Consider the following 21,742-nt stretch of genomic DNA (forward strand, 5'->3'; position numbering starts at 1 on the left):
TGTGGGCTGAGAGAAGTCCCCTGGAAAGGGGGCTGGGAACCATTCTTAAAGCAGACGTAACGTAAACTGAAGCTCCCCGGGGGCAGGGATCCCCCTTGTTTTCACTTTCGATGGTATCCCCAGCAGCAGGCACAGTTGGTGCTCAAGAAAATATTTGAGACAAATAGTAACATGAGAGTAGCACAAGAGATCCTTGTAGAGGGATTGTTCTATATCCTGACTGTGGTGACCACACAAATCTACACATGATAAAGTGTCATAGAGCTAAATATGCAAATGAGTGCATACAAAACTGGTGAAATCTGAATAAGGTTGGTAGATGTATCAATGCCAATTTCCTGCCTGTGATATTGTACTACAGTCATGCAAGATGTCACCATTGGAGGAAACTGGGTGTAGAGAATATTGGGATCTCTATATTGTTTCTTACAGCTGCATGTGAATTGACCATGGCCTCCAAATAAAAAGTAGTAATGTGAGAGTAAAAACAATCTAAGATGGGTGACAGCAATTCAGAATGTAGTAGGATGGGAGTCAAGAGAGATGGGCTTTGAAAAGCTAGACCCTGTTTGAAAGAGAGAGGCCCTTAAGAGAGGAGGCACACTAGTCAAAAAGACAGACATGTGTGTGGAAATCTAGGGGTGGAAGCTCACCAGATGGGGATAAAGAGTATGGAGAGCTGTAAGTTTAGTGCTACTTGGTCAGGTGGGGGGAATGCATGATGGGCCCCAAAATACAAATCACAAAATTGGGACCAATGTGTTGTAGAGTGAAAGGGGCTCCAGTGACCCGAACATCTGCTGGACACCATATTTGGCAGGGCCCCTGTCAAGATTCTGGCTTGCCTTACTGATGATTTTCATTCCCAAACTGGGGTTTGGCCAAGCATACAAATGTACAAATGTGTCTACATCTGTCACTATGTGGAACTTGTTACATGCATGGACTTGATTTCCTCTTGTCTAGAGCTAAACTCCAACCAGTCTGAGGTCCTGACTGTTGGCTTCTATGTGTAACCATATGGGAACACAGGCATTCCCTCACCCACTCTCCTTCTACCCATCACCAATTGATTCCTGAGCATTTCTTAGGTCAGTTCCCATGTCTCCAACTTCACTGCCACTTGGCTACAGCAAGCCCCCTCATCCTTCCTCTGGCCACATGGAGTGGTCTCTTCACTGGTTTGCCTCCTTACAATTTCGTCTCCACTGACAGCCCAAGTGATCTTTTCAAAATAGACATCTGGTCATGTTGCCCCCCGCCCCCCACCCTGCTTTGCAGTGTCCCATGGTTAAGGACCATCTGGTCCTGGTCACTTTTACCTGCTCCAGCAAGTGCCCCTCCCCCTTCCCCTTCCCCTTGGACTTTGTTCAGCAAGTACTTTAGCTTTCTCAAGGAAGGGCCTTTGCATGTGGGTTTTCTTATGTATGCAGTCCAGGTTTTCTCAACCTTGGCACTACTGACACTTTGGGCCAGATCATTTTCTTTGGTGGGGGCTGTCCTGTGTATTGTAGGATGTGTAATTGTAACATCCTCCCACTCACCGTCAGTTCTGACAACCAAAAACATCTCTGGGCATTGCCAACTGTCCCCTGTGAGTAAAATCTCCTGTGAGTGAGAACTACTGACCTAGAGTGATCTTACTCCCCTCTGCCTTTCAAATCTCAGTTCAAAAGCCACCTCAGGGAACCCCTTCCTGACTATTCAGGCAAGATCCGGTCTCCCTCTTCTATTATTAATTATATGACTACATGATAATTATAGCTTCTCACTGTACTATCCCCTACATGAAGGCAAAGGGTCATATCCACTTCTGCTCACCACTGTATTCCCTCTGCCTAGGAGAGTATCTGGCACACAGCAGGCACTTAGATTTGTTGACTGAGGGAATGAATGTATTTAAGGTCAAATCTGTTTGCTGCAAAAATCTACACCCTTCTCCAAAATTCCAATCTGTCATTTTTTGAGGGTCTCCTGGGCCAAGTACTTCATTAGGGTGAGGGAGGCTGTATTATCTCCATTTTACAGATGAGAAACTGGGGCTTAAGCAATGCTAAATGGCTTGCCTATGACATCACAGTGGGAGAACCAAGACCCAAGTCTAGGTTTTCTCACCCCAAAGTCTAAGCTGAAGGATGTGAATACAGACATAGATGTCCACTGCTGTGCTATGGGGCTCAACCTTTTATTCTGCATGATATTTTAAGTCGGTCATTTGAAATAGAATAAATGTAAAGACCATGCTTAATAAATAGGGTAGAATCAGAACCCCAGAGAGCCTCATCAAGGCAGTAGGCTAAGTCTAAGGATGAAACTTTTTAAATTTATTTATTTTTGAAGTTTATTTATTTTGAGAGAATCCCAAGAAGGTTCCACACCATCAGCACAGAGCCTGACATGGGGCTCAAACTCACCAACCGTGAGATCATGATCTATACCGAAACCAAGAGTTGGGCTCTTAACTGACTGAGCCACCTAGGTACCCCAAAACATTTTTTACAATTTTTAAAAATGTTTTTATTTATTTTTGAAGGAGAGAGAGAGAGAGACAGAGCATGAGCAGGGGAGGAGCAGAGACAGAGGGAGACACAGAATTCGAAGCATGCTCCAGGCTCTAAGCTGTCAGCACAGAGCCCGATGCGGGGCTCGAACCCATGAACTTTGAGATCATGACTCGAGCCAAAGTCAGACGCTCAACCGACTGAGCCACCCAGGCGCCCTGTACCACAAAACTTTTTAAATGTTTACTTTTGAAAGAAAGAGAGAGAAATAGTGGGGCAGGGGCAGAGAGAGAGGGAGACAGAGGATGCGAAGTGAGCTCCATGTTGACAGCAGTGAGCACAATGGAAAGCTTGAACTCACGAACCTTGAGATCATACCCTGAGCCAAAGTTGGATGCTTAACTGACTGAGCTACTCAAGTGCCCCTAAGGATGAAACTTTTAAGGACTACTGGAAGGCTGAATATAAACAGGGAAGAAATGTAGCAAACAGAGGACAACCACAAACTGCCTTTTTGTGTGTGTGTGTGTGTGTGTGTGATCTCACCATTAGGGAGCTATAGGATGATGGTCAGGCTCTCAGATTTCTCAACCTGGACACTCCTCCCATGTCTGTTTTGACAACCACCCCCCACCCCCTCACTCCACTTCCTACTGTGATTAGCACTGAAAACATTAAAATAAAATAAGAGGGGAAATGAGAGACAGACTCCCACTTCCCGCTTGTTGGGAAGGAAACCCAAGAAGCAGAGGGTGGCCACCTCAAGGTGGAGAGAAAAGGGCCAGCGTCAGCATGGTGCACTTCCAAGATCTGTGGAGACAGAAGACTGCCTGAAGTATCAATCAAATTAATGACTGTTTTCTCTGCAGAGAAGACAGCCATAATGGAAATCCTGAGAGATGGGGCAGTGGAAGCTAAGGGGATTCCTTCTGTAGGCAGGGGTCCCGGATGTGCATGTCTTGGTTTGACACTAAAGTTTTAGTATTGGTAGGAAAAAAACTCCTGAAGGAGCTTTTACAAGAAATATTTTTCTTTACTCTCAAAAGGCAAGTACTGTTATAAAGAAAGAAATTTGCTTTCAAAACAAAGATCGACAAGCATATAGTGCATCTATTATCTGTTGAGCTAAGCACTGTAGGAACATAAATAAGAATAAGACAGCTCCCGCCCCTAAGAGATCTATAAATTGTTACTGTTATTTTGGGACCATTTAAAAAATGTTTGAAACACAGCACTTCCTTTTCTGATGTATGTCACACACCAGTACTTTCTTTCCTGATGTACCTCAACCATCATAAGTCACAATTTCTAAATTACAATTCATTGCAGATCTGCTCCCCAAAATGTGAGTATAGAGAATTAAATTCATCTCATTGTGGATCCGTTCATCCCATTCTCTAAACTTGGATAGAGGACAATTGTATTAAATGGTCTCTAACACCAAAGAGAAGCCACATATGAAAAAGGATGAATTGGTCACTTGGATTTCATTTTAAGGGAAAGGAAGACACAAAGTTCATGAACTTGAAAATCACCTATTAAGAAGGCAATACATTTTTATACCAGCCTGTGTAATAATTTTACTGCATAAGATATTATAGAGGTTGCATAAAGCATTAGGTCAACACCATATACAGAAGAATAAAGCAAAAATCAAATAAAATAGAAAAAAATTCAATTCTTAAAAATACCACAAATTCCCCAAATGTGGCTCTTTTTAAGACAAAATCTACCTCTTGCATTTCCTGAATATAGTAATGACTGTGGTTCCATTAAGCCGAACAGAACACTGCCTTATAGCTAAAAACTTAAAAAAAGCAACTTACAGAGATATGTAACCCTCTTAATACTGTATATAACAAAAACAAAAACATCAGGCTGACTGCCTGCTTTTGCCTAAAGCATGGCTTGAATTTACTATTAATACCAACAGCTTATATAGAATGTGAATACTACATAATTTCCTTTGTCATGAAGCTGCACAAATCGGAGAATCCAAAAATGATTGCAGGAGTGAGTCTTCCAATGACGGGAAAGTATATAAATATACTAGATGTTAAAATTTCCATTCTTCATTCAATTATTTGCCCTGTTTAAAACATAAAAATACAAATAAATATATTTCCTTACAAGGGAAATTCATAGTCTATTGTTAAAAAAAGATAAAGAAACAAAAATCTTAATTTACTTTTTCTTGTCATTAAATAAAAATTCTAATATACAGACATTCGGTATTTATATAAACTGTGGGAGTCCATTTATGATTTCTTATTCACAACTGACATTTAATAGTGTTAGTCTCTGTACAACGTGGCTCACACCCCATATGTAGCTTTAATTTTACATTCTGCTCCACCTAATTTTTTTTCTCTTTTTTTCTTTTTAATTAAAAAAGATTTCATTTTTGGAATTTTAGGATTTACATTTGAGTCGTCTGAAAAAATACAATTTCAATGCAAAAACCACATCGAGCATTCAAGAAGAGTATACTGCTGGTGCTGTAATCTTTTTGCGTGTCTTTTTGCGTGTTTTCATAGAAAAAAAACCAGTCAAATAAACAACATGTAGGACTTTTAAATGGTTAAACACAACCATATCATATTAATGATACGCCTCATGCACACAAACAAAAAATGAAGGAAAAAGGATCAGACGTCTTTCTTTTGCTTTTGTTCTAGCTTTCTTCTTAATAGACCATAATTCTCCTTAGTTCCTGATGCAGTGGGGTCAAGCTGCAGAGAGATTTCATAGTGTTTTTTGGCCAAGTCTAGATGTCCCCAACGATGATAAAGCACAGCTGAAATAGCAAGAGAGGGATTTCATTGGAAATGCTTCTGAATACCTTACAGTATTCCCAACCACTTGTGCCGATACACACACACACACGCGCGCGCAGTTTTCAAAAATCATTGTTTCAAATAATATTGTTTGTGCTGCAAACTTTATTTAATAACCACACTCCCTGGTGATTGTCTGTTTAACCACCTCCCGTTACTCCTGGGGTTCTGCAGATCACTAGATATGACCCATCTTCTTACAGCAACATTATTACATAAAGAAGGAAACTAAGATTACATCAAGGTTCTCAAAGTTGCCATGAAAGTTCCAGGAAGTCAGGCTGGATATGGCTGGGCTCTGGTATGTCTCAGGGCCCCGACCATGCGCCAAGTCCAGCATCTGAATAATGATTCCCCTACATCTTTTGTCAAAATACTAGCTTGTTTGTTGCTAGCTAGGAATAAGGGCACTCACATCAAGATCTGACCATAAAATGATAGTTAAAATCTATTAGAATGGTAAGTGTCTGATTATTATCATGATTTTGTAAGTGAAACTAATTTTTTACATGGGCGGAAGAGGAACTATTGCTGCTTTGTGACTTTCATGATGAGTAGCTACAGAGTCTGTAGGGAACTGATTTGGTGAAAACATAGTCACATGCTGAGCATTCTAAGCATTGACATGACACTCTAAAAATGGTAATTATTGAGATATAAAAATGGAAAAAGGAATTCTAGAGAATAAATAATTGTAAATGCACCTTAATTTTATTTTGTTTTTTTATAACCTTTAAAAAAAAATCTCTCTTCATTTTGAGAGAGAGAGAGACAGAATGTGAGTGGGGAAGGGGCAGAGAGAGAGGGAGACACAGAATCTGAAGCAGGCTCCAGGCTCTGAGCTGTCAGCACAGAGCCTGATGTGTGGCTCGAACCCATGAACTGTGAGATCATGACCTGAGCCAAAGTCAGACGCTTAAAGGACTGAGCCACCTAGGCGCCCCTGTAAATGTACTTTTAGCATAGACCTAAGAGAACATAAGAACACAGTGGAGACCAGGCTATAATGGAAGGTCCTCTATGGAATAAAGGAAAGGATGTAAGTTAGACCAGAAACTTCCAAAGTAATTCTGTGTTTAACATTCTAGGATCTTTCACACAAAGAAAGAAACTCGAAGTTTATCATAAGAAGGGGATAAACTGAGTGGGGAATTTTGGGTGTTGGTCTGGTCATACAGTTACAACTTATACATAGGACTACTATTTTGCTACCTTTTTAATGTAATAATTTCTTTAAAAAAAAAACACATCTTAGAGGGGCACCTGGGTGGCTCAGTCGGTTAAGCATCTGACTCTTGATCTCGACTCAGATCATGATCTCATGGTTTGTGGGATTGAGCCCCACATGGGGCTGACAGCATGAAGAATGCTTGGGATCCTGTCCCTCCCTCTTTGCTTGCACTCTCTCTCTCTCTCTCTCTCTCAAAATAAATAAATAAACTTAAAAAAAAAACCCACATCTTAGAACCAGATTATAAAGACCAATGCAGGCTAGATTTGTTAAAAACTACTTTCTCTACATTGATATTACAGAATGCACCCATTTCTTTAAACTTACACGGACTTTTGATATGATTCAAATTGAAAATTTTCCTTACCCAAATTGCCATGGTAACTTGCAGCATTTGGATGAGCTTTAATTGCTTTGAGGAATAAAGCTTCAGATTCCTGAAGAATGATATAAAAAATAAGGTATTGCACGATGCAAAAGCAACACACAGTTTTGCTGTGTACAGTTTTCAAACATTTAAAACTGTTCAAACGTTGTTTTGTGACACTGCATCCTTCTCCCAGAAACATTTGGGAAGGCCAGCGGGGCCATACCCCGTTAAGAGGTTCTGAAGGGCAATCAGGGAAGTGTGTGACAGGGCAAAGGGGACAGAACAATAGTGAGGGGAAGATGGGCAACGGAGAGCAATGGTGGCTGCAGAGAGAGCACGAATATGCTAATGAGCTTTGCCACCTGCCTCCCAAAAGTGGCTGAAAGTTTGCACCTTGAGGCAAGTAGCTCGATTCAGGGTGCAGTGGAGGATGAGCCAGAGTCAAATGACCAGGAAAGGGCTAGGCTGTTGAGGACACCCACAAAAGCGTCATTTTCATTCAGCATCAATGAATTCATTTCTAGGATTCTCAAGGTAGAAGCTGGGGCCGATTTAATCCCCCCAAGACTCACAACCCCTCAGCAATCCAGAAGGGGCTCATTCAGCTGGAAAAAATAAGCAGGGAGAAGCAGGGAGAAACAACTACCTGTCACGTAAGCAGTCGCAGGATTGTATGTGACCATGACCAAATGCCCCTGGTGTGTGTGAACTGGTTCTTGTATAGACTTGCATTTCCTCCAAATAGTGCTCATTTCCAATCGGGCTGCGAAAAGGCACGGCCAAGTGTTTTTTTACCTGATCATCATGTGACCATGGCTGCCTGGATGGTCCCGTTCTACCATAATGCTGGGAGATAAAGATGCCGAACTGTTCTTTGCTGACATCTGCCGGGGGTAGCTACTCACACCCGTCTACATTTGTGCTACTGAAGGGCCACACATGCTTTAGTGAGTATCAAACAGTAAGCTTAAACAACTAAAGTTGGTGGATGGGGGACAGGTTTGCTCCTTCTAGCTGCACCTTCTGTGAATTTTCCAGGCGGGCTTCCTGGAAAATATCTAGGATCGTGCATTTTATAAAGTGTAGAAGGACCAATTTCCTTGCCCTGTGATGGCCCATGGTACTCCTGAGAAACAGGTCGGGCATTTGGGCAAACAGCTCTGAAGCCACAACCTTTTTAGAGAGAGCTGGCAGAGAAAATTTTATATTTTGGAGATGTTGTCCAAAAAGGACTGAATGAAGACATTGTTACAAGATGTCAGCAAACAGCACTTCCGGAGCTCAGAGTCAATGTCTACGTTCCAAGCTGTGGTCGCTGAAACTCGTTCAAGGAAGTGTAAGGTTTTCCTGACATATTAGGTATGCTGGTAAAAAAGAAACCAAATGGATTGTATACATTTGGAGTGGTTTCTAAGTACCTATGCTTTCTGATGACTTTCAAATATTACCATTTAATCTAAAATCTGAGAAATAGGAAGTCCAGGGAATCTAAATCTACTTTAAAATGCTTCTCTACTTGCAAAGGAAGCAGAGTTAATTAGAGACAACTGATGGAGAGAGAAAAAGCAAGTTAGGAGTTCTCGGGGGACTCTGGATTCGTTTAAGGAATTTTTGAAATGCCCATGAGTGTGGACACCATTCAGGAGGACGTGGAGTCAGAGTCAGGTTTGGAGGACACGGTGGTGTTCAGGATGGCAAGTGCAGAGAGAGGAGCAGGGCTTGTACCGTCTTGGGGGGCTGCCGCTCTTGGCAAGGCAGAGCCTGAACCTTGAGTGGGGGTGTGAGGAGGCTGAGTGAGGTAATGGGGGAGGAAAAACTAAGTCAAAGTTCCCGAGTTTAAAAATGGCACACTGACAGAAGGGGCATCGGGAGGAAAGAGAGGTTCTATGCTTCCATCTCGGTTATGTGACAGTGGGGTGGCCATGAAAGGATGCTTCAGGGGCTGCTGTTAGGTAACAGGGCTGCTCAGATGACAATCTGCCCCATAATCACAGGGGCACAAGGCATTGTGCACAGATACAGATCACTGTGCACATCAATGTCTTAAGAGGGAATCTGGAAGCCTGAATGTTTCAAGGCCAAATGTGGGAAGCATTCAGCCATTTCACAGCTGTAACCAGGCACTTAATAAATGCCCATTAGCACGCTGGATAGCAGAGGAGTTGTAAAAATGGGACTTGGGGCTCTGCCCTCGTGAAGTCTCCAGGCTCACTAATGAGATTTGTCAAGTTAATGATAATACAGAACAGCAAAGGCTTAGGCGAAGTGAGTTATATAGACAGCAGACACCTGTCCTGACTCTCCATCCCTAAGTCCCCACTACCTTGCCACCTCTGCAGAGAGTCCCCACCCAGTGCCCTTCAAGGACGGGCTAGAAGTAGCTGACCAACAGCAATGGGGGTCACTTCTGCAGCATCGTGAGAGGAAAATCTAAATTCCAAATCCTGACCTTAAAACAATATATGAAGCAAGCACCCGGTGGCTGACACCACAGCTCAGGGAGTAACATCATGTCCCTCCTTTTGGCAGAACTGTTGCAAGGTTCTTATTTTGGATTTCATCTTCTGTTTCCTCATCTTAGGTTCAGCACCCTGGCCTACACAATTAGGATGCAAAATGTGTAGAGAAATAGGAAACTCATTTCTCCATTCTGCTCTATGGAGTATTTTCTACTTTATCTGAGAAAAAAAAATGATATGAACTGGAAGCCAAATGAACCGTGGGTTCTATCACCTTAATAGAGTTCTAGTTTATAGGCTGTGGGGTGATAGAAAAATCAACACAATGGTTACATAGGCTGCATCTTGAAAATGACTGGCTGTAGCTGGTCACTGGACACTCCCAACCTGTCCCAGGCTGACGGGGATGCCTGGAGAGGTCGGTAGAAGGGAAAACCACAAAACTTGCCTTCTTTCCCTGGTTCTTTACAGGTAAGTCCATAAAAAATAAAAATTAACCCCCTCAAAAAGTCATCTCTGGAGCAAAATCTAGAAACATCAAAATATTAACCGGGGCCATCAAACTCTCTGATATTTAAAAATGAGACATGCATGAACTATCTTACTGTTGTTTTGGAAAACTGCCAATAATGGTATGTGATGAGCAGAGGAGAAGTTAGGTAACATGGAACACACATGAATGAATCACTTCCTTTAGGCCCGGTGTGATCAACATTCGATACAGCTCCTGATTCTGAAAGAAAAAATTGCTGCCACAGAGGATGAAGGCACTGCATCTGAAAGTGTGTTTTCTGTAGCATCTGTGTTAGAAACCTAGGATGCTAGCTGCAAGTGCACAGTCCCTGACTCCACCCTGTCGACTGAGACAGCATCCTGTGGGGAGGAATCTGCGCATTTGTATCTAATACACTCCCTCACTGGTTCTGAGCCGCACGCTTGAAGTCTGAGATCACTGATGTTAGGAACACAGAGTCCCCTTCAGGCCACAGGGTGCCGTGCGCCTTCTGATTCGCAGTTGTCGCTCCTGGCCAGTCCTGGGAGCCTAGATCTAGTATCTTTTGGTTCCACTGGTCAGACAATTCCAGGGCCTTGCAGATGACCTACAGCTTAACTCTAGATGAGGAAAAACTCTAAATGGGCAAGAACCAGTCCTGCATTCCCCACGGGCTGGAATTTTTTTGTGCAGAAGACCGCACCAACAAATCAGAGCTCCCACCTGCCTACGAGGGACAAAATCAAACAACTTCGTGCCAGGGTTGGGGCTGGGCATCACTGCCTCCTCTCTGGGCTTCTCCTCCCCACCCCACATTTGAGCAATGGTGATGAATTCTGATGAGAAAGGACACAAAGTCTGTGCAAATCCATCTTTTGGGCAAATCCATCTTTTTGACCAAGCCACACTGGTACACTGCCCCCACTGTTTTTGCCTAATTCTGAATTTAACTGGGCAGAAGTAACATTTATGGCTTCTGTCAGATGCTGGCATTAATTGCAAGAAATCACGGCCTGCAGTTTACACACCTTGTATTTCTGGGACTTCCCCAGCACATTTGCCAACGAGAACATCAGAGAGTGATCATTAGGTATTAATTCCAGCGCCTCTCTTCCAACTGCTTCAGCTTGGGCTAAATTACCTGCAAGGAAAACATAGAAAAATTAAAAAAAAAAACATGTTAACATTGTACTGGTATGACTTAAGAAAATCAATGAAGAATGCATAACACACATATACACATGCAATATACACACAACACACAAACACCACACACATACACACAACACAGAACACACATACACACAGATAACACATACATACACACAGCACACACACACACACATACACACAACAGACACATACACACATGACACATAACACACATATACACAGATGACACATACATACAGCACAGCACACACATATACATACACACAACATACACATACACACAACACATAACACACATACAGCACAACACACACACAACACGTAATACACATATGCACAGATAACACACATACACACAGCACAACACACATATACATACACACAATACACAAACATTACATATACACAGCACAACATACACATATACATATACACACACAACACATAACACACGTCTATAGATAACACACACACAGCACACACATATACAAACATACAACACACACATCACACACATATACACATAGCACACATGCACACAGATAACACACATACACATAGCACAACACACATGTATACATACTCACCACACACACACACACACACACACAACCCCATAAATTGCAAAGATACTGCAGTCTAGTGCAATTCTAACATAATATACAAACAGCTTTTGATTAAATTCTTTAAAAGCATATAAAACCTAGTTTTAATTTTTTCCCAGATACCAGTTATACCCACATCGGAGAAAACAAGTCTGCACCATAAGAGTATCCACAGTAACACTTTAATAACTGAGTATTTATCATATCGAAGTATACATTTTGTATTTTCATTAGAAGCACTGCTTAGATGGCTCACTAGCTTGAAATTCTGCCAAATTAAAACTATCATTTCTTATGGGCTGCTTGGATTTTCAAAACTAGGGGAGCAGGGTAACTCCTGGTTGACCGAGCTAAGATCTGGGCTGAGGAACCACATCATCAAGTCTGTTAGCATCCTATCTAAAAGAAGAACCCATGACTCTGTAGGTTTGAGGGCATCTCCTTTGACAACAGTCCATGAACTTTAGAGCATGGTCTTCACAGGTCGTAAACCCAGAAGCCATTTTTGCTCTTTTGGTGCCTCTAGCATGGGGACGGGCAATGCTAGATAACACACTTCAGACGAAACGAGATCTTAGCACCCATCTTCACCCCTGGCTCAGCACTAATTCAAAGTAAAGTGTCATTTTCCCACACATACCTGTTTCAATAGGTCAAAGGAAACTCTGTCTTCTAGAAGAACAGACATTTTTGTATTACCCCATATTATTTTTTTAAAACTAATACACACTAGACAAAGAAAAAGCACGCTAATCTGTTTCCTAAGTATTCAATGGCACCGCATCATGGCTCCATTTCCTCCAATGTATTTAATTCACCTCTCCGTACCTGTATTGTCAAGGAGTATGATCATGTTGTTCCAGGCCAAACTGTGCTCTGGTTTCAGCACAGTGGCGTTTCTCCACGCATTCAACGCATCGACATGACGATTCAGATCTGCGTACTGGAAACAAATCATGGCCCCCAAAAATCAGTATTCCAATGTTCTTGCTTCCTCTAGGACATAACCAAACCCAAAACCAAACCCTACCAAGCCTAACTTATAATTACAGAACTTCTAATTTTTCGTATTAACTCGCTGAATCTCAAAATACCTCACTGAAGTACATAACTATCCCCATTTTACAGATGAAACAACAGAGGTACAGAAAAATTAAGTAATTTGCCCAAAGTTACACATCTAGAAATGGCAGAGTTGGAATGAGAACCAGGTAGTCTAGTTCCCAAGCCTACAACCTCTTAACTATAATTCATAATTTAGTGATCCCAGGTGTCAAATCATATTTGAGACTACTAGAGAGACAAAAATTAAAAACCGAATCATTATTCTTTTTACAGAAAGACTTCACATAGTCTATCGTTGATAAGGTATTATTTAAAGGGGTAAATAAATATTTAATGTGATTAACAGCTACATATGACGAATTCGCCATGTGAAGAATGTTCTAGTAGGTGGTTTCTGCCTACATCTAAGCTACACAGAAAACGATGAGTGTGTTAGACATATTCAGTAAACTCCTTGGAAAAATCTTAAGTGGCAATGTGAAACACCTTGGCAATTTTTTTAAGATGTTATTTTTATGTAATCTCTATATCCAACGTGGGGCTCGAACTAACAACCCAGACATCAAGAGTCACACGCTCTTAACTGATGGAGCCAGCCAGGCACCCCCATCTTGGCAATTTGAAGCCTGTTTGCCTCCTTTTGGAAGGAGAGAATGATCTGTTGCTTTCTTTTGATAGGGCCTGTTGTTTAACACTGACAACAGCACAGAAAGCCTGGGTCTCAATCTGCATAGTTAATAAAGGCATTCCGAGGCAGAAAATGATGGATTTTTTAGCAGGTGAACCTCTTGCCTTAACTCCGTTCAAATGCCTGTGTCTTATTTGAATGAACTTCCTTTCACTCTACAAAAACTACACACGGTAACAATTTATCCAAGGTCAAGGCAATTTCCTTCCTTACTGGCAAGTCTGTCTTTTCATTAGAGGACAGAAACGTTTTTATTTTCTCATGACCCACATGGTAAACAGGTGACATATGATGCAAGAAAAAGAAAGTTTTAATTATGGAAACCTTATAAATATCCATTTGCTAAAGATGTTGTCAGATTTCTCAGGAGGCTCAGAAACTCAGGTCACAATATTTCACCCTTAAACAAGGAAATGATGTGAAAAGTTCAAAAAGTAAAATAACTTAGGGTGCTAATTATATCAACATTTAATTGCCTGAATCTGAGTTTCCACTGATTTCTTGGTCAATTCTCTCTAGCAAGTGACATTCATTTGAGTTAATTGGGCAAAATCTGTGATGACATTCTTTCTAACACACAGGCAAACCAACATAACTTCATTAACACAACACCAAAATTCTTCACATAGGTTATTATTTCTTCTTATTATTATTACTATTTACTGAAGAATAACAACAAACTGAATCAGGCAAAATTTACTTTTATTTTGTCTCAATGTTTACCCTTCTTAGATTATCAATACAAAGTGAACAACACTTTAAGGGAAGCCGAGGAAAATGGTGACTTAGCCAGAACTACCATCCAGAAAGTAGACAGGCAATGAGCACATTATTTACCTCTTAGCTCTATGCCCATCCTTCTATACTCTGCAATATGCATTTCCCAGAGTCCTTTGCCACTTGGCCCCTTGTTAGGCTTCTGCCAACAGGAGTCACAGGTGACATCAGATGGCTTGAAGAGGGGCCCTTTCCCCCACTCTCCCATTGCTGCTCCTGTTCCTTGGCGGTGCATCTGATGGGGCAATTCCTCCCACTCCCTACCCCCCACCCCCCACCTCCATGGTGCCAGGCTGGAAGCAGTGGTCCTTCTTCATGATCTTAGTTCTTGAGATTATGGTAGCTCCTGAGATGGTAGCCCCCTCTCTGAGCCCTTCTATTCTGGTGGCACCACTTCCTCTTGTTTGTTACCCCAATGCTACAGGGTTTCCTTACACTCTCACAGTTCATGTCATCTAACCAGTTCTATCTTCTAGCCTTCCAACAGTTGTCTAACCCATTCTCTGCACTGAATCTTCTCTATTTAAAATACTTAGCATAGGGGTGCCTGGCTGGCTTAGGAAGAGCATGTGACTCCTGATCTTGGGGTTGTAAGTTCGAGCCCATGTTGGGTGTAGAGATTACTAAAAAATAAAAATAAAATAAATAAATAAAATAAATAAAATGAAATAAAATAAAATAAAGTAAAATAAAATAAAATAAAATAAAATAAAATAAAATAAAATAAAATAAAATAAAATCGCATAGCTTCTGTTTTCCTAAATGGCTCCTGACTGATACAATCAGTTCTTGCAGAATGAACTGTCTCTAGTAATGCCTCCAGTCACTATTACTGCAATTCTCTAATAGTAATGTATCCTAAATAATCCAGCGTTTCCTAATTTTCTATTTCACAAGAAAACTACATTATATTCCCTTCTTATATGGGTGCAGAAATCAAAACACATTTCTGTCATTACTAAAGAGTGACTAAAGAGGATTTTTAAAAAGAAATTTTGTTATTAAGTTCGTCTTATTCACCAATATATAAATGTGTTGGTTGAGCTGTTAAAGATTAAGCTCTTAATGCTTTTAAGCTGTCAAGCAGGCAAAAGCTGGATAATTAAACAACAATGGAGAGAAAAATCTTTAAATAAGCAAGAGCAGTTGGCAGAAGGGAACATAGGATCATTTTATGGTAGCATAATTAGTAAACAATACACATAGAGAGTGGCACAAGGTCTCAACACACTTAATACAACAGATGATCTTCTATGTGAAAGTGGGAATGAATCCCAAGGACTGGTGTACATGGATAAAATCCCAAATCTTATATTCTATTTTCCTTTCTTTGGACATAACTCTTACAAAGGGTTCATTTAGGGGTGCCTGGGTGGCTCAGTCGGTTGGGTGGCCAACTTCGGCTCAGGTCATGATCTCGCGGTCCGTGAGTTCGAGCCCCACGTCGGGCTCTGTGCTGACAGCTCAGAGCCTGAAGCCTGTTTCGGATTCTGTGTCTCCCTCTCTCTGACCCTCCCCCGTTCATGATCTGTCTCTCTCTGTCTCAAAAATAAATAAACGTTAAAAAAAAATTAAAAAAAAAACAACAAATGGTTCATTTAGCATAAATTCTCTATTTTCCAAACCCCAAGGAATTGCAGTGACAGGCAGTTACTAGGAGAAAGAAAAAGACTGCTAAGTTTTAGAGCCTGAAAGTATAACCTAGAAGACTATAGGCAGATACACTCAGTTTGCAAACAATAATCTAAAAAGCTACCTTCAACGCTGAAGAAAAAAAATGAAAGAAAAATTCATATGGATATCAAACACAATGTCATGCAGGTATTAGTGTAATAGTCACAGTAAATAAAAACAGTAATCCCTGTAATAACTGCCCAGTGCAAGTACTCAGAAAATACCCAATTTGCTCCCATCCCCCATTCTCACTTCATTAACTTTGCAAGGATCCATCCTGCTTTGTATGTGCCTGAATTTTTTGGTCTCTACTTATATCATTATAGGTGAAGTTTTACTGTCTTCCCACCATCCTCCTCAGAGAGAACAATGTAGGGTATCAAAATGTGCTTCCCCAAATATACCACTTTGACATAAGGATTATTGCACTAACGACAATTGAGATTCAACAGATGCAGAAAGAAGCCTTCCAGGAGCTTCCCTTATCTGACTCAAAGCAGAAACAGTGACGTAAGGACTGCCATAAACCCCCTATGGCCACGAAGGAGGACCCACACAAACCTTCATTAGTTTCTATATGCATTTACCCTCTGATAGTTTGCCACCCTTGGAAGTCTAAAACATCTTCCTTTCTTTTGTCACTTCTCTACAAATGTATTTTAATTACAAATGTATTTGTTAAGATGCTATATAAGCCCAAGTTCTAACTGTCTCTTTGAGTTACTCATCACTGAATTTTTCCTATGTGTATGCATGATGCATGTGTTAATATACTCTGTTTCTTTTCTCTTGTTAATCTGTAGTCAGTCTGGTTTGCAGGGCCCCAAAGAAAGAACCTAAGAGGATACAGGAAACTTTTTTATCCCTCTTTGACAGCTTCTCATTAGAATAATAGCTCTCCTTGAATCTTCAGGCTTCACAGAGAAAGCTGCTTCAACATCAATGTATGTAACTAGATCAGAATTTTAAAATGTAGAAGGAAACAGAAATGTGGCCAAGGTCAAGTGGCTCTGGAGAAAGTTATGCGGGACAACAGGAATTGCCTGCTATCAATTTTCCTTGTTTAAACATCTTGCTGTTGCACGGATTTAGTCACATTACTGTCACTTTCCTCCACGCCCAGGGAGAAACAATTCCTCTTTTCCACACTAGAGTGGGTATATAGAAATGGAAGCTTCCTAGAATACATCATAGCTGAAACACATCTTCTATTCTTTGAAAAATAAACACAGGAGCCACTTCACTTTAAAATTTAGAACACCAGCGGTATCTGCCCATTTAAAGTGACCTATGCATAATTTGAAGTGACGTGTGCACAGTGGGAGAGGTGGAACGTCACCATCATTAGCCACACATTCCTGCCACCTTGTTTCCCCTGTTCATAAAATTCAGCCTCTGCAATGTGCACAATCATGACTACTCAGTCCAGACACAAAGCAGATTAGACCAAACATATTCCCATCAAGGTAATAACTGAAGACTGGATTTTCAATAATCTTAAAGCAACTCATGTTTTCTAGGTTGTTCTCCCCAAATAGTCTCTTCTGCTCTGAGCTGATCAGTCTGTCTGCTCAAAGCTCAGATAGATCTGCTTCCCAAATGCAGGGCCAACAACAGGGTATTGAAATGTCTGGGGAATTTTCTTGGTTTGTTTTGTAAATACAGATCTTTTATGGAGCCTCTGATTCCCTAAATCCAGGATGGGTGGAAAGACTTGGATGTTCAACCAGTTTTGGGACTGACTTGTTTTGATAACACAAGGACTCCATAAAAGCAAGTCTTCAGGACCCTTAAAGTGAGGATAAATAGGCATCTCTTTAAAACAACTTTGATGTAATCCTATCTGTGCACAAGGTTGGATAAAATCTGGAAAATTATATATAAAAACTTCTTTTATTTAAAAAAATTTTTTTTTAAATTTATTTATTTTGAGAGAGTGGGGGGGGGGGGGCGGTGGAGGGGCAGAAAGAGAGAGAATCCTAAGCAGGCTCCACACTGTCAGTGCAGAGCCCGATGTGGGGCTTGATCCCATGACTGTGAGATCGTGACCTGAGCCGAAATCAAGAGTTGGATGCTCAACTGACTGAGTCACACAGGTGCCCCAGTATACAGGGCAACCAACTTTGGCTCAGGTCATAATCTCACAGTTCATGAGTTCAAGCCCTGTGTTGGGCTCTCTGCTGTCAGTGTGGAACCTGCTTTGGATCCTCTGTACCCCCCTCCCCCCCCCCCGCACCTCTCCCTCTCTCAAAAAAAAAAAAAAAGTCACATCACTATACATGTATTCCAGTTTGGCTAAAATGAGCAAAAAATTTTCCCTTCAATGTGTCATTTAATCAAACTGAATATATGACGAACATATGTAGTTTCTTGAAACCCAATTAAAAGCTTAACTGAAGGGAGAATATAATCTTTCTTGTTTAAAGAATTTTGCTCTTTGTAGGTAAGTCTTTTTCCTCCCAGCCTTATAGAGATGTAATTGGCATTTAACCTATGTAAATTTAAGGTGCACAAGATGATGATTTGATACAGGTGTATATCATGAAATGATCACCACAGTGAAGTTAGTTCTACCTCCATCAAATCACATCATTACGTGTGCAGTTCTTTTCCTTATTAGGAAAATCCAGAGCTTTAAGGATGAAGCTGTGTATCTTCATGGAGGGTTTTCAGAAGTGATGACTGATCTATTTCACCATCGTTTGTCAATACATGTTTTCAGATTTTAAGATTACTGAACTTCTTGTATTAGCTACTGTTGTAATATTTATTTGAATAAATAAATAAAGTATAAGAAAAGAAAATCAAGAGCCATCAGCTCTTTAGTCAGTAACTAAAAGAAGAAAGTCTCTATGGAACACATTCTTTCCTATTTCCATTGGACAATCTCAAAGCCCTTTCAAATAAATCCTCCCGAGCTCTCTTTTATGGGGAGAACAGTTAGTACAAATGCCTGGGGACCCAGGGAGCTGTCCTTGGAGGAAGGAGAAGTCGGAAGCTCAGAAACCACACTATGGGTTTGTTTTTTTAATCTCCGTTTTTATTCGTGTTTTAAAAACAGGGAAAACTGATGTTTATCAGGAAGTGACCTTTGGAGTACTGTTTTATAGGGCACAAGGGATTTAAAAAATTCTAATTTATTCCTTGGTTTAACCTGTTGCCTTTGAGATAACTTAAACTTGGGTAATTCAAGTTGAATTGTTCTTTAATTAGAGCTTAGAAAGTTACAGACAAGGAAATCCAACAGCTACCTTCCAGTGATAAGCGTATGTGAGAAAACTTTATAAGATGTAGGGTGCTAGCATGGGGGTTATTTCTGTCATTTTATTATAAAAAGGAAAAAAAAAACCCAAAACACAAGCTTTTCTTCTGCAGCCACAGCCAACTTCCGCTTACCAAACGTCCGAGGTTGTAGTAGCAATCCGGGTACTTCCGTCTGTGTTTGATCGCCGTCCGGTAGCTTTGCTCAGCGGCTTCGAACCGTTTCAGACTGTTCTGCACTATGCCCAAATTCATCCATGCGGCAGCAAAGTCTGGCCTGGAAGAGAATTTTTTTTTTAAAGATGAACAAGGAAAAGAAAGGCTAAGACCCCAGAATGCAGGCGCTCATCACTTTGCATAATTATATGCAACTTAATTATATGCAGCATAATTGTAGAAAACAATGCTTACTGTATTTGTACAGCCAAAGACAGCAGCTCTTCCGCTTCCTGTAGCTCATTCCTTTCTTTTAAGATATTTCCAAGATTGTTCATGGCATGAACGTACTTGGGATTTAATCTGGAAGCAGAGAGAGAAACCAAGCTGTCTGTTAAAGCTTGATAGTCTTCACTAAACTGTCAGGAATTGGCAAAGATATCTGAAAGTCGGGGGTCTTTGTAAATCCTAGACATGTATATAAATGAGACAAGCTTGCAGTACCTCACAGCTTCCCGGTAATATCTGATGGCAGCTGTCTGATTGCCTTTATCGGCCAGGTTTTTGCCAACATTGTAGTGAACCTGAAAATACAGATAAAAACTTGGCCAACAGCTGATAGACCTCTTTGTTCAGAGCACGGGTACCTATCACAGATTCGAACCAAAAACAAAAGGTAAAGGTACAAAAAAAACCCCATCCCATCAGAACTTTGGCTAAAATCTTACAAAGGGCAGGCGAGGGTCATGCTTTAATCCCCCACCCTGTAAGATAAGATTCCAAGGACAGGCTGGCAATGAGCAGATGATATCACTCAGGTACAACAGAAGGATATTTAACTAAGGAGAACTCAAAAATTACAAAGTGGGACTGGTTTTATTGCTAAACCCTCAGTCCCCCTCTTCTCATCCACACATCCCCTGTTGGGGCTGAGATGCAAAATCCAACCACATGTGGCTGTGAGAGGGAGAAACAAGGATTCTGTATTTAAAAACAATGTTTTATGTTTATTTATTTTTGAGAGAGAGAGAACATGAGCAGGGGAGGGGCAGAGACAGAGAGAGAGAGAGAGAGAGAGAGAGAGAGAGAGAGACAGACAGACAGACAGACGGAGACAGAATATGAAGCAGGCTCCAGGCTCCAAGCTGTCAGCAGAGAGCCCAATGTGGGGCTCAAACCCACATGCAAGATCATGACCTCAGCCAAAGTCGGACGCTCAACTGACTGGCTACCCAGGGCCCTGTATCTAAAAGAAATTCAGCCCTTTCTTGCAGGATACCTTCTACTGTAGTATTCCAAACATTCTAGTTCATACTAATGAAATTCTCCCTCTCTCATTCCTTCAGGTAATGACTGATGCTGACAGCCCAAGTGCTGCTGGCAGTTAGATACAGTCACGAGCAAACCTGTCAGACCCGAGTCCTGGAGCCCAGGCTGCGAGTCAAATGACCCTGTTGGAAAGTGTGTCACTAGAAGGCACCTGGGGCTGTGGAGGAAGGTGGGTCCCCAAGGTGGTGCCTGGTCTGGGCCTGGGGAGGGCTGTTCTGGGGAAAGGCCCTGCAGCGGAGATCTGAAGGGGGTTGCTAGGTAACGGGGCTCCCCTGGAGTAAGTGTGCCAGGCAGGGCAGGCAATAGCAGGCTCCAGTGCTGTGAGGAAGCCCAGTGTGTTTAGTTGAGCAACTACAAGAAGCCCAGTGTCGCTGGAGTGCAGAGGGCAAGGGAGACCAGGGAGGGCATGGGAGAGCAGGCTGCACAGGGAATCCCGAGCTGTGACAGGTCTGGTTTAGTCTCTGCCCAGAAGTAATAATAGGCCAGCACAAAGCTCATGTAAGTACATGAGCTTTCTAGGGCTGACAGAGTAAAACACCACAAACTAGGGGGGCCCAAGACCGCAGAAGTTTATTCCCTCCTAGTTCTGCAGGCAAAGAATAAGGGGCAGCAAGGTTGGTTTCCACTGGAGGTTCTGAGGGAGGAAGTCTTCTGTGCTTCTCTCCTGTCTTCTGACGGTTGCTGGCAAGGCCTTGGCGTTTCCTTGGCCTACAGCTGAGCGGTTCCAATCTCTGCCTCCGTCTTCACATGGACTTCTCCCTGTGTGTCTGTGTCTGTCTTTATAAGGACACCAGTCACACAGGATGAAGGGCCCACCCTTTACCACTTCATCTTTGTGACATCTGCAAAGCCACCAGTCACAGGTACCAAGGGGTAAGAATTTGAACATGTCTTTTGTGGGACACAATTCAACCCATAACAACAGCCAGGTGTATGAGGGTGGCAGAGGGTCACAATCAGGGCTATATTATAACAAATTAGTCACACTGTGGGAAACACATGAGCGGGGAAGAGACAGATGTCAGGGGTCCAGGGAGAGCCTGAGATGGCAGTCCCGGGGAAGGAGGGCAGCAGATTGTACTAGGGTGGTGTGGAAGAAGCACAGGAATTCGAGGAATACCAT

The 21,742-nt window shown here is 41.6% G+C and overlaps 1 protein-coding gene across 1 annotated transcript in view; it reads right to left on the bottom strand.

Annotated features, from left to right (window-relative positions):
- Positions 1-2,884: 2,884 nt before the first annotated feature.
- The window catches only part of TMTC4 (transmembrane O-mannosyltransferase targeting cadherins 4), a 66,529-nt gene continuing 47,671 nt past the window's right edge, over positions 2,885-21,742 (bottom strand). The window contains exons 12-18 of the mRNA XM_047081589.1: positions 19,795-19,874; positions 19,546-19,653; positions 19,270-19,411; positions 12,498-12,612; positions 10,920-11,032; positions 6,937-7,006; positions 2,885-5,298 (exon numbers count right to left, since the gene is read on the bottom strand). Coding sequence (XP_046937545.1) covers positions 5,150-5,298; positions 6,937-7,006; positions 10,920-11,032; positions 12,498-12,612; positions 19,270-19,411; positions 19,546-19,653; positions 19,795-19,874 — 777 coding nt within the window. The 3' untranslated portion in view covers positions 2,885-5,149. The remainder of the gene's footprint in view (positions 5,299-6,936; positions 7,007-10,919; positions 11,033-12,497; positions 12,613-19,269; positions 19,412-19,545; positions 19,654-19,794; positions 19,875-21,742) is intronic.

The sequence above is a fragment of the Lynx rufus genome, unplaced genomic scaffold (assembly GCF_022079265.1).
Source record: "Lynx rufus isolate CCGP_SWC_20201006 ecotype Redwood Valley unplaced genomic scaffold, mLynRuf1.p SCAF_1, whole genome shotgun sequence".
NCBI lineage: Eukaryota > Metazoa > Chordata > Mammalia > Carnivora > Felidae > Lynx > Lynx rufus.